The sequence below is a fragment of the Natator depressus genome, chromosome 3 (assembly GCF_965152275.1).
Source record: "Natator depressus isolate rNatDep1 chromosome 3, rNatDep2.hap1, whole genome shotgun sequence".
In the NCBI taxonomy this organism is placed as follows: domain Eukaryota; kingdom Metazoa; phylum Chordata; order Testudines; family Cheloniidae; genus Natator; species Natator depressus.
In genome coordinates this window covers 28,547,351-28,563,111 of record NC_134236.1, presented here as the reverse complement: position 1 = coordinate 28,563,111, position 15,761 = coordinate 28,547,351, and the positions used below count along the sequence as shown (strand labels likewise).

At 41.3% G+C, this 15,761-nt stretch overlaps 1 protein-coding gene across 1 annotated transcript in view; it reads right to left on the bottom strand.

Annotated features, from left to right (window-relative positions):
* Positions 1–1,251: 1,251 nt before the first annotated feature.
* NBAS (NBAS subunit of NRZ tethering complex) overlaps positions 1,252–15,761 on the bottom strand; it is a 347,509-nt gene continuing 332,999 nt past the window's right edge. The window contains exon 52 of the mRNA XM_074947616.1: positions 1,252–2,960. Within this exon, the coding sequence (XP_074803717.1) occupies positions 2,685–2,960 (276 nt within the window). The 3' untranslated portion in view covers positions 1,252–2,684. The remainder of the gene's footprint in view (positions 2,961–15,761) is intronic.

The window sequence follows — 15,761 nt, the reverse complement described above, 5'->3', positions numbered from 1 at the left end:
ATTTATTTATTTCCATTTATCTTTGGGTTTGTGATTTTTCCTGTTTTTTCTGTGCTATGCCAATGAGCTTTGATTTTATTCAAGATATAGTATTTGGAACCTGAGGCAAAGATTAATATGGGGAACTTAAATGAAAAAGACCTCAGTTCTAACCCCTGAGATTGATGAATGAAAATTATGGTCATGAATGAAGGAAGCTGGAAGTCCCTTTCTCAAACATTGTTGAAAAGGTGTGAACCAAAAAGGGCCAAACCACCTGAAGGATTCAATACACTGTTACAGTCTTCTTAAAGAATTCCAAGCAAATTGCGAGGTAAGTGTCTTATGAAACGATTTTTTTTAGGACAAAGTGTAAGTAAAATAAAATAATATTAATTCAAAGCCACAAATGATACTTATAGAAAATTAACCCAACAATGGTTGTCTGGCTATACCAAAAGAAGGACAGGACACATTTGACATGGATTTAATCAGGCCGCAACACTATTATTAGATGTCTGGGACTACCCAGCAGATAAAAGTGTACAGTGCAGGTAACCCCCATGTTTATTCCATAATTACCCGGGGGACTTTTACCAGCTCCCTCCTTTTTTTCCAGCAAATCCATTGCCAGGACCTTACCTTACCTTATCCACCGCCCCCCCTCATAGGAGGATTAAGGTGGGCTATAATAATCGGGGTTGGCTCCCTGCCATACCAATCATAGGAGTCCCCAACTGCCCCCCGGTTCGCTTCTTTACCAAACATCTCTTTTTAAGTCCTTTTCCAAGCCATTTATCCAGTTGTATACCTTTCCTATGGAGTACCTGCACTGGACATCCACTCTACACTTAAATAAAGATTAGAAACTATTGTCTCAGTACCCATTTTTGTAAAATGAAACAGAAATGTTATTTTTTTTCTCAGGTTCTCGCAAAATTCCTTTGAAGACTGATCTCAGTATAGAACTAGGCAAGAGCGAAATGAGAAGGTAATTTTAACACAAAGCCATAATCATATAAACACATGAACACCAAATGCTTCTGGTAAAACAGGCTACACAGAATAAATCCATGTGCACGGTCATAAATATAAACCACCTTTCTGTATACAGTGCTACAAAATCCCTCCTGGCCAGAGGCAAAGTCCTTTTACCTGTAAAGGGTTAAGAAGCTCAGGTAACCTGGCTGGCACCTGACCCAAAATGACCAATGCGGGGACAAGATACTTTCAAATCTGGAGGGGGGGAAAAAGGCTTTTGTCTCTCTGTGTGATACCTTTGCCGGGAACAGATCAAGGATGCAATCCCTCCAACTCCTGTAAAGTTAGTAAGTAATCTAGCTAGAAAATGTGTTAGGTTTTCTTTGTTTTGGCTTGTGAAATTCACTGTGCTGGAGGAATATGTATTCCTGTTTTTGTGTCTTTTTGTAACTTAAGGTTTTGCCTAGAGGGAATGTCTATGTTTTTAATCTGACTGCCTGTAAGATTATCTTCCATTCTGATCTTACAGAGTTGTTCTCTTATCTTTTTTTGTTCTTCTAATAAAGTTCTGTTTTTTTAATAATCTGATTGGGTATTTTGGGTCTTAAAAAAATCCAAGGCTGGTTTGTGCTCATCTTGTTTATTCTCAAGCCTCCCCAGGAAAGGAGGTGTAAGGACTTGGGGGATATTTTGGGGAAAGAGGAACTCCAAGTGGTCCTTTCCCTGTTCTTTGTCTAAATTACTTGGTGGTGGCAGCATACGTCCAAGGACAAGGCAAAATCTGTGCCTTGGGAAAGTTTTAACCTAAGCTGGTAAAAATAAGCTTAGGGGGTCTTTCATGCAGGTCCCCACATCTGTACCCTAGAGTTCAGAGTGGGGAGGGAACCCTGACATGCACCATTTCCCTTACTGAACGAAACTGAAATGGATCGGCTATTCATGTCCATAGCAAATAGGAGAAGACATCTGGAAAGAAAGACAAAACGGTGAACAAAATCTTTTGGAGATCTGAGCCAAGTTTTCTGAAATTGGATAGAGAGTAACAAAGACCAAACTATAGTAAGCGTGACAAAAATTATCAGCTTGCTTCCCCCTGAAGAATACTCAGTTCAGTCAAAAGGAGGGGGAAAAAAAGAAAAGGTTTAATAAATGAAAAGTATGTCACTTATTGCAAATAAAACTATTGTAATAAGATATCCAAAACAACACTGAAAAATATCAAATTTTAAGATTTCAGAACTTCTAATTAGTTATTTCTCTTCATGGTGACGACATTTGTTCTAAACACCTTTATTGATAACTATTGTTTTACATTGTGACAAGGGTGTAAATGACTTACAAGAATTGTGTGACACATTGTATAACCCTGCAGCATCACAAGTTACTTTCCTAGTTTATAATTTACACATTACAGTGGTTGCATTTCAAATGTTTTTGCCAATTTGAAAGTTTTTACCAGTTTGAGAGATTTACTATACCCATACTGAGAGAGAGACTTTTAGAACTGGTAAAAAGTTTCAAAATAAACTGAAAGTAAATCCACAGTATGTATATTGTTAGCATTTTCCAAAATCATAAGAAGTGATGATCAACTCTAAATATATCACTTCATTACAACAATTTGTCTCTCATGTAGAAGATTTCCATCTGAAAAGCAGGCAATTGAAACAAACACATTATTCAGGCAGCTGTTTTGTCAAAAGAAATTCAGTTTGTTTTGCCACTCAGATCCAATGCTGAATAGCACTGAGGGCAGTACTGTAGGTTCTGAGTGCAGGATGAATCCCTTTGTAACACATCATAAGAGACCCTGCCTCTGCACTGAAGCCTGCTTCCTGCAGTTGTTTTGCTATTTCCTCTACATCCCAATGCCCCTCTTCCTGGTTGGCCAGTAAGTGGTTGATAAGGTGAGGGTAGAACACAGTGGATATGCACTTTACCACTAATTTTGCATTCAGGAGCAAGGAAAGAATTTCAGAATCACAGCTGGAACCATCAATCTGTAAAGAAAGAAAAATACACAAAAATGAAGACTGAGTTATTGGTTACATCCATAGATTTTTTTTTAAGGCCACAAGGGATCAAGACCATTATAATCATCAACAATGACCTCCTCCAATATGCTTTTTAGGTGTGAAGCAGCAATGGTAGGATGTTCTCCATAGCTTAATAGCAATAGTGATATATACTTTACACATCCAAGGCAAACCTTTAACAATCATCATTTATTTTATTAATAAAACCTCACGAGTCTTACAGATATACCCATTTCAAACTAAGGAACAAAGAAACTAAATAGAAGGTAGTGCAGACCTTGGAATAGATTCCCAGTATCTTCCATATCTATCTATCTATATCTATCTATCTATATATATAGAAAACTCCCTTTCTATCTTTACGTTAATAGAAGGATTAACAGAGATTCATATGGGAGATCATAAGGTAAACTATATTTTCTGACACACTGAATTGTGTGAACTATACAGGCAAGTGTCTGAACAGAGCTCAGGACCAGAACCCATAACCAGGCTCAGATTTTCAAAATCCAGAGCACCCAGCAGCTCCCACTGTGGTATACAATAGGGACGGAGTTCTTTTGAAAATTGGGCCTATATCTGTATGGACAATGCTATAGGATTAAGTTTTTAAATTCAATTTTAGCTAATTTAGAAGATAAATCAGATTTAAGCTCCTAGAAAGACAACACTGCTTTAATGGCATAAAGTGTCTTACGTCTCCAATGTCCAGAAAAAAACTAACAAGCAACAGAAATGAACCTTGTAAGAATTATGTAGAAATCGTCTTTCTTTCAATGCATTCCATCAGATAAAATATGAACAAACCAATTAAACTGTTTAATAAATAATGAGTGATTTCCTGACCAGACTTTTTTTTTTTTTTTAAATTCCATCTCCCTTATACTCAACTTTGGTCCCACTTTCCAGAATAACTGTCCACTATATTTTGATGGCTGGTAGAGCAGGAAGTGTTAATGGGACTCATATTGTCATCTGAAGTGATCTGGTACAGCAGCACAGCTCTCCCACTGGTCATCATATGTAGCTGAATCTATGACATCTTGGAGACATATGGCAGCTTATCTCTAGGCAATTTTTGACTCAACCAGCATCATAAATCATTGCATCCCGATTTTTCAGGACAACATCCAACATTTTCTTGCCTATCATTTTCTGATTGTCTTTTTTGTCTCTAGCTATACAGCTGAAGCAGCTCAGGGCTTACCTTCTCGGTGTTTTGGTTAAACCAGCAGGTTGAATCCCCACCGCCCCGCCCCTCTAAAGCATCAGGATGGACATTTCTTGGTTATATCCCAATTTCCTATTTCATCATTTCACTTCCATTTCTCAGACAATAGGGGGAATCACCAGCTCTGTGCCTCTGTCTGGGAGATTAAATATACCTCTGGTCCGGTGAGCCAAAAAACCAAACTTAGTGGCTAAGGACAGGTCTATACTACCACTTAAGTCGATCTAACTTGCGTCACTCAGGGGTGTGAAAGAGACACCCTTGTGAGCAACGCAAGTTACAGTGACCTAAGTACTGTCCACACTGCCGCTATGTCAGCAGGAGACGCTCTCCCATCAATATAGCTTCCGCCTCTCGTGGAGGTGGAGTAATTATGCTGATGGGAGAGTGCTCTCCTGTCGGCATAGAGCAGTGGTCCCAAAACTTTTTACTGCGGGGCCGCCCTTGTCCCCCTCTGCTCCCCCTCTCCCCCTCTGGAGCTAGGATTGGGGCCGAAGCTCTGGGAGGGCGAGGGGGGGAGACGACCTGGACAGGCTGGCAGCCTCGCCTGGGCCCCAGCTGCCCTCACACGAACATTCCTCCCTGCCAGTTTGGGGACCCCTGGCATAGAGAGTCTTCACCAAACGCGGAAAAGTGGCGCAGCCGCAAGTAGTGCTTCTAGTGTAGACCTGCCCTTAGACATCGCCGTTTCTCACACCACGGTGGCTACACTGAGATGTTCATTACATATGCAGAGGAGCATGAAGAATTCAAAAGAAGCCTACGCTGGATCCTGCTGCTCTTGAAGTCAGTGGGAGAGCTGCCACTGACTTCAACAGGGATGAGACTGAGGCCTAACTGAAGAAACCACACAAGTTATTTTAGAATGAAGAACTTTGTTATCTTTAGATCCTTTCACCCTTACAAATGTAAGCATCTCTCTCTTGTTAAAGAGGTGGTGGGAGAAGACAGCATGGTGCTTTATCTTTATGTAGGACACAGAAAAACGTGCAAGAATAATTTGTTGCTCCTTTTTAAAAGTAGAACAGTTTTCCCAACCTCTCTTTCTTTTTTTAAAACACAGGAAAAGAGAGAAAATATAAAGCATGTCAGCATGCTGAGAAAGTTCATTTGATGAACCATACTTCTTAGATAATAGGCTCCAGGTATCACTACCTTCTTTCTTTGAATTTGCCTTAAAAATTACCCTTTATTATTATCGGCTTATTAACTAACTTCCCTCCCTTAGGGACTTTAGAGAGTCTTGGAGGGGAAATGATGGATTTTTCAAGGTAAAATGGAGGACAGGAGCCCTGATCAACAAAGATTTCTAACCAGCAGAGGAGCGAAGATCTGGAACAGCTTTCCAAGGGGAGCAGGGGGGCAAAAGCCCTAACTTCTTTTAAGACTGAACTTGATACATTTATTGAGGGGATTGTATGATGAGATCACAAACAATGGCATATGGCCCATCTGTGATTGCCCGTCCGGAGATATTTGCTAATAGCAAAGATAGGACACTGGGGGGGGGGGCTCTGAGTTACAACAGACAATTTCTTCCCAGGTGTTTGCCTGGCAGGTCTTTCCCACATGCTCAGGGTCTAACTCACCATGATATCTGGTTGGGAAGGAATTCCCCCCCAAGTCAGATTGGCAGAGACCCTGGTGGTCTTCTTGTGCAGCATGGGGTATGGGTCACTCATTGAACTAAGGCTGTCACTTTATTGCAGTTAACACCTACAATTAACTGAAAACCAAATTAACACATTCTTTTTTTAATGGTGTTAATCCCATATCTCTGGGCAGGGAGGGAGACAGGCACCAGCTGCGGAGGACCTGACAGTGTCCAGTCAGGTGCAGTAACCCAATCCCCTTTGGGAGGGTGGGAAAACAAGAGGAGAGGAGAGGAAGTGGTTCCTATTCCAGCTCTGGCTGAGAGGCAGGGATCCTGGCCTGCCCCTTGCTCCTGGGACTGCCTCCCCCCCATGCTGTGCCCTATTGTCCCTGACTGGCCCCTCATTCTTGGGGCAAAGCCGCCCCCCCGCCCCTGGCCAGCCCCTTGCTCCGGGAACCAACTCCCCCCTGCCTCCCCATGCACTGTGCCTCAATGTCCCCCCGGCAGGCCCCTCGCTCACCCCCCACCATGCCCCCAACCGGCCTCTTATTCCGGGTATCGACCTTCCCCACACTGTGCCCCATTGCGCCCAGCCGGCCCTTTGCTACAGTGACTGACTCCCTCCTCCCGCTATGCTGTGTACCCTTGTCCCCAACCAGCAACTTGCTCTGAGGACTGACACCCACCCTGCCCTCCCCATGCTGTGCCCCATTGCCCCTGGACAGCCCCTCGCTCTGGGGGGTACCCCATAGAGAACAGGTGCATGGCAAGCTCAGCCTCTTGCCACCAACCTTTCCTCCTCGCCACATGCCGAATTCCTGAGGTAAAATCCATATCCTCCCTTGCAAACAAGGGTTTGCTCAGTTAAAGGGAGCCCACCGAGCTCAGTAAAAGGAGGCGAGCCCCAGTACCAGTAACCACCATTCCAGAAGCAGCATCAAGGCATCTCTCTCACCCTCCTCCTGCACAAGTCATTGCTTGCTCCCTACCCCAGCCTCCCCAAATACTAAATGAAGATTTCTAAGATTAAACTTTCTTCCTCTTTTGACAGGAGGTGAGCCTGGCGAGCTCAGAAACCCAACCATACAGGAGCAGCACCAAGAATTCACCCTTCTCCTGCACAACTCACACCCCTCCCATCTTCAGAATACTTACTTTCTGAGATAAAAATATCTTACCCCTTCAATAAGCCGAGACTCCCCTAAAGGAGAACAAGAAGTAGGACTAAGTGCACTGGTAGGCTCTAAAGTTTTATATTGTTTTACTTTTGAGTGCCGTTATGTAAAAATTAATAATTCCACATTTATAAGTTCAATTTTCATGATAAAAGAGATTGCACTATAGTACTTGTATGAGTCGAACTAAAATACTATTTTATCTTTTTTACAGTGTAAATATTTTTAAAAATATTATATAAAGTGAGCACTGTACACTTTGTATTGTGTTGTAATTTAAATCAATATATTTGAAAATGTATAAAACACCCAAAAATATTTAAATAAATGGTATTCTATTATTAACAGTGCGATTAAAAGGGCAATTAATTTTTTTAATGGCTTGACAGCAGTAGTTTGAACTAAAATGGTGGATTCTCTATAACTTTAAGTCTTTACGTCAAGATAGGGGACTTCAGTAACTCAGCCAGAGGTTATGGGCCTACTACAGGAGTGTGTGAGCAAGGTTCTGTGACCTACAACGTGCAGGAGGTCAGACTACTAGATCATCATGATGGTCCCTTCTGGCTTTCAAGTCTATATGCTACAACTCTCCGAACCTGCATTTCCCTTTATTTCATTCAAGTTGTACTTCTCACTGACAGTCTTCTTCACATTCACATCTTTAAAATACATTTTTTTAAAATCCGTGGCACATTATCAGTCTGTTGCATGAAATTATCTCCAGGGACGCAAAGCTAATTATTTCAAAGTACAGTAGTTCTTGCCTTACTCTCTGGAGGAACAATTCTAAGAACACTAAACAATCTGATGAAGTTACCGTCATGGATTATACCTGGATTTTAGTTTTGTGCTGTGTGGCTCAGAACACTGAGAGAACCACGTCAGCTTGTGGATGTGGTAAGGTGACTAGTTTTCAGGTTTTAAAGACATTTTGGCTGTTAGAGAACAGACATGTCTACATTATAGACATGTAAACATGAATTATTATTTATAATTTGTATTATTGTAGCGTATAGTAGCCCTAGACACGGACTGGGACTCCACTGTGCTAGGCACTGTACAAACACAAAATAAAAACACTGTCCTTGCCCCCAAAAGCTTACCATTTAAATATGAGACAAATACTCCATATGCAATACACACAGACACCTCAGATACATTTATACTGTCAACGTTTTATGGAACACAGACACATGAAAAATACCCACAAAACTCACAGAAATCACATAGTCTTGCGAACACCTTAAAGGCAACTGCTAAAATGCACCTACCACCCCACATTAGAACCCATACGGATTATCATCTAACAACTATAACCCAACTTCTCCAAGCTCATCATCAGAAGCAAGTTCCCCACAGACCAGGAAACACCAACTCAGAGTGACACCAGATCCTGCCAGAACAACAGATGAAAAACTTGCAGACATATCTCCACTGCTACACGATAAATACGCCCCCCCCACACCTTACAAGATCCCTGGATCCTACACATAACTATCACAACATACAGTATACCTTATCCAGTGCATTAAATGTCCCAATAGCAAATATGGGGGTGAAACCAGACAATCACTATGCTCTTGAATGAACACAGGAAAATGATAAGAGAGAAAACCACCACATCACCTGTGGGTGAACACTTTTCACAAAGCAATCACTCTACAGCTGACCTATCAGTCTTCATCCTCAAAGGAAACATGCACAACGCTTTCAAAAGATGAGCCTGGGAGCTTAAATTCATAACTATACTAGACACTAAAAATCAAGGACCAAATAGACACACTGGATTTATGGCATATTACAACAATCTATAACCCACTAACAACCCTCCTCCCCACACTCCATCTGCCCCTCCTCCCATCCTTTCCTCTCTATGACTGGAGGGGTGTTAATGGGCCACTTCACCTTGAATTATCCCTTGAAATGTGTTAACTACTTATGTTCCTGCCGACATAGGGCTCTTCACACCGGTGTTTATGTCAGTGTGACTTTTCACACCCCGAGCAACATAAACTATGCCGATTTAAGCTGTAGTGTAGACACAGCCTAAAATAGTTTCCCAGACCTGAAGAAGAGTTCTGGGTAAACTCAAAAGCTTCTCTCTTTCACCAAGAGAAGCTGGTCCAATAAAAGATATGATCTCACCTGCCTTATCTCTCTAATGTCCTGGGACCAACTGGACTGCAACAACACTGCCTACAACTACTAAAATACACACTAATTCACCCTTTTTCTGGTCAGAGATCAAGTGTAATATCTCAGTATTGAATTACTTGTAGCTAAAGCAATTGTTTTCCCAACCGAAGCTATGTCGTGTTCTTTCATTTAACATATATAAACTGATTTGGTGAATATTTACACAGCAAAACAACAACAACAGTAAGAAAGACATAAAATGCAGGTTTAAATTTAGCAGGCCTTAGTAATCACTTTCAGAGACTGTATACAATGATATCTAGCCTTTATATAGCACTTTGTAAAGTGCTGTACAAATACTAGCTAGTGCAGACAGTTCCTCCTGAGTATTATGAGTAGCATCATCAATAGTATTAATCCCATTCCATAGCATGCAAAACCAAGAAGCAGTGTAACAAACTCAAGGGCACACAGTGTGACAGGGCAAAGATTAGGACTTGGGAGTTCCTGGCTATTACATCTTTAGACCACTCAGCTCATTAAAACAGTCCTATATGGATGCAGGCAATACAACACAAAACATCAAGTGGAGATTCACTAAATATTTGAGGTGAAATAGTGTGTTGCTCTCTGAAAATCTACCCAGGTGCTGTCAAGGACACAGTCCAGAACAGGGGTGGACAGGAATGCCTTTCTCACCTCAGTGGCTTATGGTAGCTCCACCTGGTGTCTATTGGGCAGGTAGTTGCTGAGATACATAGTGTTATCAGTGGAAAAAATGTTACCATAAAGAGTGAGGTTTTATCCTTTTCTGTTGATTAATAACATCTAAGCATGCTAGTGACAACATACTATTGCTGATGGTGCATCAGAGAGAACAGAATTGAGTTTGTTCTTCCATGTAAGTATTAGTTTTGCACTGTTAGCAGAGGTTAAATGTTGGTTTTGTCCCTGAATTGAGCAGGTATGGCTCAAGGACACACAGGGATTAAATCTCTGGAGTAAATTTCTCATATTTTTGCAGTCACTTTTCTGGCCATACACACACTGTTTGAAAAGATTCCAATAAAGAAGAAACTGATAAACCAGGTTGCAAGTCAACAGTCACTAATGAAGGAAGAGGCTAGTTACACAGCTGAAGAGGATCTCAAGGAATATGGAGCTGATTATTTTGGCACAATCACCCAGAATTAGTTGAAAACAAAAAACTGTAAATTCCATTTTATTTTCCAAACTTCATTTTTTGTAAATTTTTTGTTACAAAAGGAATAAATTGTTTTGAAATATAAAGGATGTATCCAAGTACATCAACAATGAATATAAAATATGTAAGTAGGCTAAATATCAACAGTTATTTTAGACTAACTAGAAAAAAAGTTATATTCAAGTGCCACTTTCACCTCAAGTCCCTTGGGTACAAGCAGCATTTTTTGCTGACTACATAGGCTCTCAATCTATGGCTGCTTTACCAGTTACAAATAGTCTATAGAATTATTGTATTATAAGGAGTAAATCAGTCTGAACCTTTGCATGCTGACATAAGAAAGAAGACAACACTGAAAGTGTTCTCAGAAATAAGCAACTCTTAAAGAGAAGCTCTGAATCCTACTGACATTCATAAACTACTTAACTGGCTATACTAAGATAAAGTTTTTTAAATTATTCATACACCATATTCACTGTGAGGGGGTAGTCTAGTTATTTCTGGTATGTGAAAGATGGAACTGGCAGTTTGCAAAAGGTTACACAGTAATAGGGGTGTGCAGTTTCAGAAAAGCTTAAAAAAACTGTCTGTTTTATTGTCGGCAAAGGCTGTACAATCCTAGATCAGCACTTCAGCATCATCCTTTTAACGGTAAACATCCATAAAGCTGTCAGCATCATACAACAAATGACTAAATAATACATCCGCACTAGCAAGCAACTGCTGTATTTTTTTCACAGCCATGTTTGTGAGCTGTGCTCGCAGTATGTCAGGGAATCTGACTATTCCATTTTGCCAGATGGCATATTTCCCTCCCTGTTTAATGTAAATGGGAATTGGCCTTCTGCAACAAATCTGAAAACTAAGTATAGCCAAACCCAATTGCTTGACTACACTTGTGGTTTGTTATTAAAAATATTCAAGAAACCATGTAGCCTAAGTTTAACCAGGTTATTAGTCAAAGACAACAGAACACAACACATAGCAATCTTGCAGCATTCACCTTTGTTTCAAAAATACGCATTTGAGATTATCCATATTAATAGTAGCCCTTTTTACAAGGTAGTGAACATTCTGTACATCACCCAAGCTTTAACAGACAAGTCAATACAAGCTTCTTATCTTGTTTTTCTGTGCTATCCTGTACCTTTCTCTTATCTTTGTTTTGACTACCACATTCCAGGTGTCAGTGCAGGCATCCTCTAACTACCCAAGGCATAGTGTTCGTACTATGACAGGTTTTGTATTTCCTCTTACCAAGAGCAAAGGTTAGCTATTGAAAAAAGTTATGGGATATTCCTTAGCATGAGTGAAAAGCATTTTGGGTAAAGCACAATTCAATCTGCAACTATATCACTTATTATATTGTCTACAATATTAATGTAATGACTCTAATACATAGCATATACGTTGGCTAACAATCTTTTACTAAAATTCCACCTAAAGTAATTATGAGAGTGAAAAATAACTAGCAGGAGGCATGCTTTCTGGAGTGCAACAAAAACACTTCCAAACACTACAAGATTTACACAGAATAATGGTAGCCTCTTCTGTATGACCTGCTTTTCAAATACTGCCAAGAATCTCTTATAAATTTAACCTTTCAGGCACTGACCAAACCCTACTCCAATTGAAGTGAAGTCAGTAGTAAAACTCCCATTGACTTCAATGTGTGAAAGAAATGGCCTATATGAGAGGCCTAGTGCAGTGGTTCTCAAACTTTTTTTTCACGGACCACTTGAAAATTGCTGAGGTTCTTGGTGGACAACTTAATGATCTTTGCAAATGTTGTTTGTACCATTAGCTAACTATTATAAAGCGCTTTGGAGAAAAATGCTGTATATAAAAGAAACAACTAACATTTTTTTGTTCTATAAATATAAGCACACAACTCATATTTTAATATCAGTAGTCTTACCTTTCTAATGCGATGGACGTGCCCTTTCTCCCCTGTCATGGCAGCCCCGAACTGAGGCTGAGAAGGAGTGGGGGTCTCTCCCTCTCTCCCGCACCACAGCAGCCTCCAAGCTCGGGCTGGGAAGGAGGGGGGTCTCTCCCCCGCCTCAGCAGCCACAGAGCTGGGGAAAGTCACCTCTTTCTCTGGCCACTGCAGCCCTGCACATCTCAAATTCTTCCCACCCCCACTTCCCCCTCCCATCTACCCTCTACTTCCCCCCAAGGCCACCACTTCACCTTACATGTGCGTCTTCTCCAGGGTCCAGGCACCTAAATAGGGGAGCCATGCCTGTGCGACTCCACTAATTAGGGGGGTGGCCATTCATTCTCCCATGTGCAGCAGCCCAGGCGTGCACCTTAGAGGGAACTATCCGCGGACCACCTGAATGGAGCTCGTGAACCATTAGTGGTCCACGGACCACAGTTTGAGAACCACTGGCCTAGCGTATAAACTTCCATTTTCTTTAGTGAACATAAATTGTAATATTTTTTTTTATCATAAGTGGGACTTACATTAACAGGATCTAAGGCCTTTCTGTCTCCTTGCCTTGTTGCTGAGAGCAAATTATGCCAGAAATCACATCCAGAATGTGTGGAGACTTTGAGGAATCTGGCACTTTTTGCTCCCTCCAATTCAGCTCAAAGGGGTGGGGGTTGAAGCTGCATCCATGAAGTAATCTCCCATTAATCCCATGTTTTTTTATATTTTGGACGTATATCAGACTTGTGGTTTAGTGACCAATATGGTCAAAGACCCACTAGCAAAAGCGGCGGGAGGGAGGCTTTCCAAAGGTCAAGGTTGCCCACCCTTGACCCAGCTTGGACCACTTATTGGGGCACGCGACCTGTGTGTGACACTACACCCAATATTCTTCATAGAAATATTGTTATAGTATGATTATAGCATAACTATGATATGTTTTGTACAAGATAAGGCATGTGAGATATCACTGGAAAGGTTATGATTTGCTGAATATGATTGTCCTATTTGTATGCATGTATCATTTTTGTATCTAAAATTAGGAATATTGACTATACATCTGTACTACAAAAGTGTTTGTACCTGGGGAACACCCACCAGACAGAATGCAATGAGTCTGGACCATTAAGGAGAACAATAGGTCTTTGAAGATGCTAATCTCCCACCTTCCTGAAAAACTTTTCTGGGATGCTACAAACTGACTCATGGCTGGTTTGACACTGTAGGATCATGTGATCAAGTCACCGGTATCATGGACTCCATGATAGAATACCAGTATTTTTCCACTGTGAGGGGAGAACCCACACTGGAAAACAAAGAACTCCTGCCATTTGTAAAACCTATTTAAGGCAGGAGACTGACATAATCAGCGTTCGTTCTTCATTGAATCCCCACCCAGGATGACTGCTGTGAACATCCAAGAAACAAAATCAAAGTGGGGGAGAAACGACTGAGCCCAGGCTGGGAAGGTGCCTGGCCTGGAAAGAAAAACCTGGAGTTTTAAGCTGCAGGCAAGAGCAGCTTGCCTTCAAGAACCTCTACAATCTGCCTAAAACAACATTTAGGGTGAGAAATTACTACTTGTAACCAGTTCCTTTAGTATCTTAAGCTTACATTGCATATTTGCTGGGTAATCTGCTTTGCTCTGTTTGCTATCCCTTATAATCACTTAAAATCTATCTTTTGTAGTTAATAAACTTGTTTTTGTTTTCTCTAAAACCAGTTTGTGGAATTCATAATGGGGGGAGGGAAGGGGAAGCTGTGTATATCTTCCTCCACATTGAAGGAGGAGGCGAATTTCAATGAGATTATGCTGCATAGTTCTCTGTGCAGCGTAAGATGATACAATTTTGGATTTACACTCCAGAGGGGGTGTGCACTTAAGTGCTGTGCAATTCCCTAGCTGAAGCCTACCCCTGCAGTGCTGATTTCAGTGTCTTTCTGCAGCTGGGTGTGTCCCTACCTGTGTGTGTGCTGGAGGAGGCTTGAGGGCCTGGCTCAGCAAGATAGTGTAAGGGAGCCCAGGCTGGTGGAACAGGCGGGCTCAGTGGTATCCCAGTATATCAAGTGGCCACCCGGAGGGGAGGGGGCAACCCGTCACACTGTGATTCCTTGATTTGCTCAGAGGGTCTCTGGGGAGGTGCCAAGGGGTGGAACAAGCTAGAATTGCAACCATAAAGGTCAAAGAAAACACAGAAGCAGATGTGATCCTCTCAGGCCACCATAACACTAAGAAAAGCCAGTGCCCCTGCTCTCCTTAAGCTAAACTTAAGACCAAGATTCCATAGGCCACCCCAGTTTTTGACCAGTTGAGTGTCAAAGGAAACCTGCCAGCCAACGTGAGGTACTACCAGAGTCAACATCTATTGGTCACATGAACTTCTGTCTTGACTCTGATGCTCTGAAGACGAACATGAGCTGAACAGTTTAACCTGTTTCTTTCTAAGGAATTGTTATCTCTTTTTATAGTGGTGATGTCCACTGTATTCTTGCTTTTTCTCTAACACTTCTTAAGGTGTGAATGAGTGTACACATGTGTTTGGTAAGTATCATAAATATAAAGGGAAGGGTAAACCCCTTTAAAATCCCTCCTGGCCAGAGGAAAAATCCTCTCACCTGTAAAGGGTTAAGAAGCTAAAGGTAACCTCGCTGGCACCTGACCAAAATGACCAATGAGGAGACAAGATACTTTCAAAAGCTGGGAGGAGGGAGAGAAACAAAGGGTCTGTTGGTATGCTGCTTTGCCGGGGATAGAACAGGAATGGAGTCTTAGAACTTTTAGTAAGTAATCTAGCTAGGTATGTGTTAGATTATGATTTCTTTAAATGGCTGAGAAAAGAATTGTGCTGAATAGAATGACTATTTCTGTCTGTGTGTCTTTTTTGTAACTTAAGGTTTTGCCTAGAGGGATTCTCTATGTTTTGAATCTAATTACCCTGTAAGGTACCTACCATCCTGATTTTACAGGGGTGATTCCTTTACTCCTATTTACTTCTATTTCTATTAAAAGTCTTCTTGTAAGAAAACTGAATGCTTTTTCATTGTTCTGAGATCCAAGGGTTTGGGTCTGTGGTCACCTATGCAAATTGGTGAGGATTTTTACCAAACCTTTCCCAGGAAGTGGGGTGCATGGGTTGGGAGGATTTTGGGGGGAAAGACGTGTCCAAACTACGTTTCCCAGTAAACCCAGTTAGAGTTTGGTGGTGGCAGTGGTTATTCCAAGGACAAAGGATAAAATTAATTTGTACCTTGGGGAAGTTTTAACCTAAGCTGGTAAAAGTAAGCTTAGGAGATTTTCATGCAGGTCCCCACATCTGTACCCTAGAGTTCAGAGTGGGGGAGGAACCTTGACAGTAAGTAATAATGTGTGCATATCAAAACTCAACATGAGTTCCGTCTCAAATAACTTCGTGAACTCTGTCTTCTAAAAATGTGTCTATGCATAGAGCACTGCATGGATACAAAATCTGTAACCGCCTCCAATCC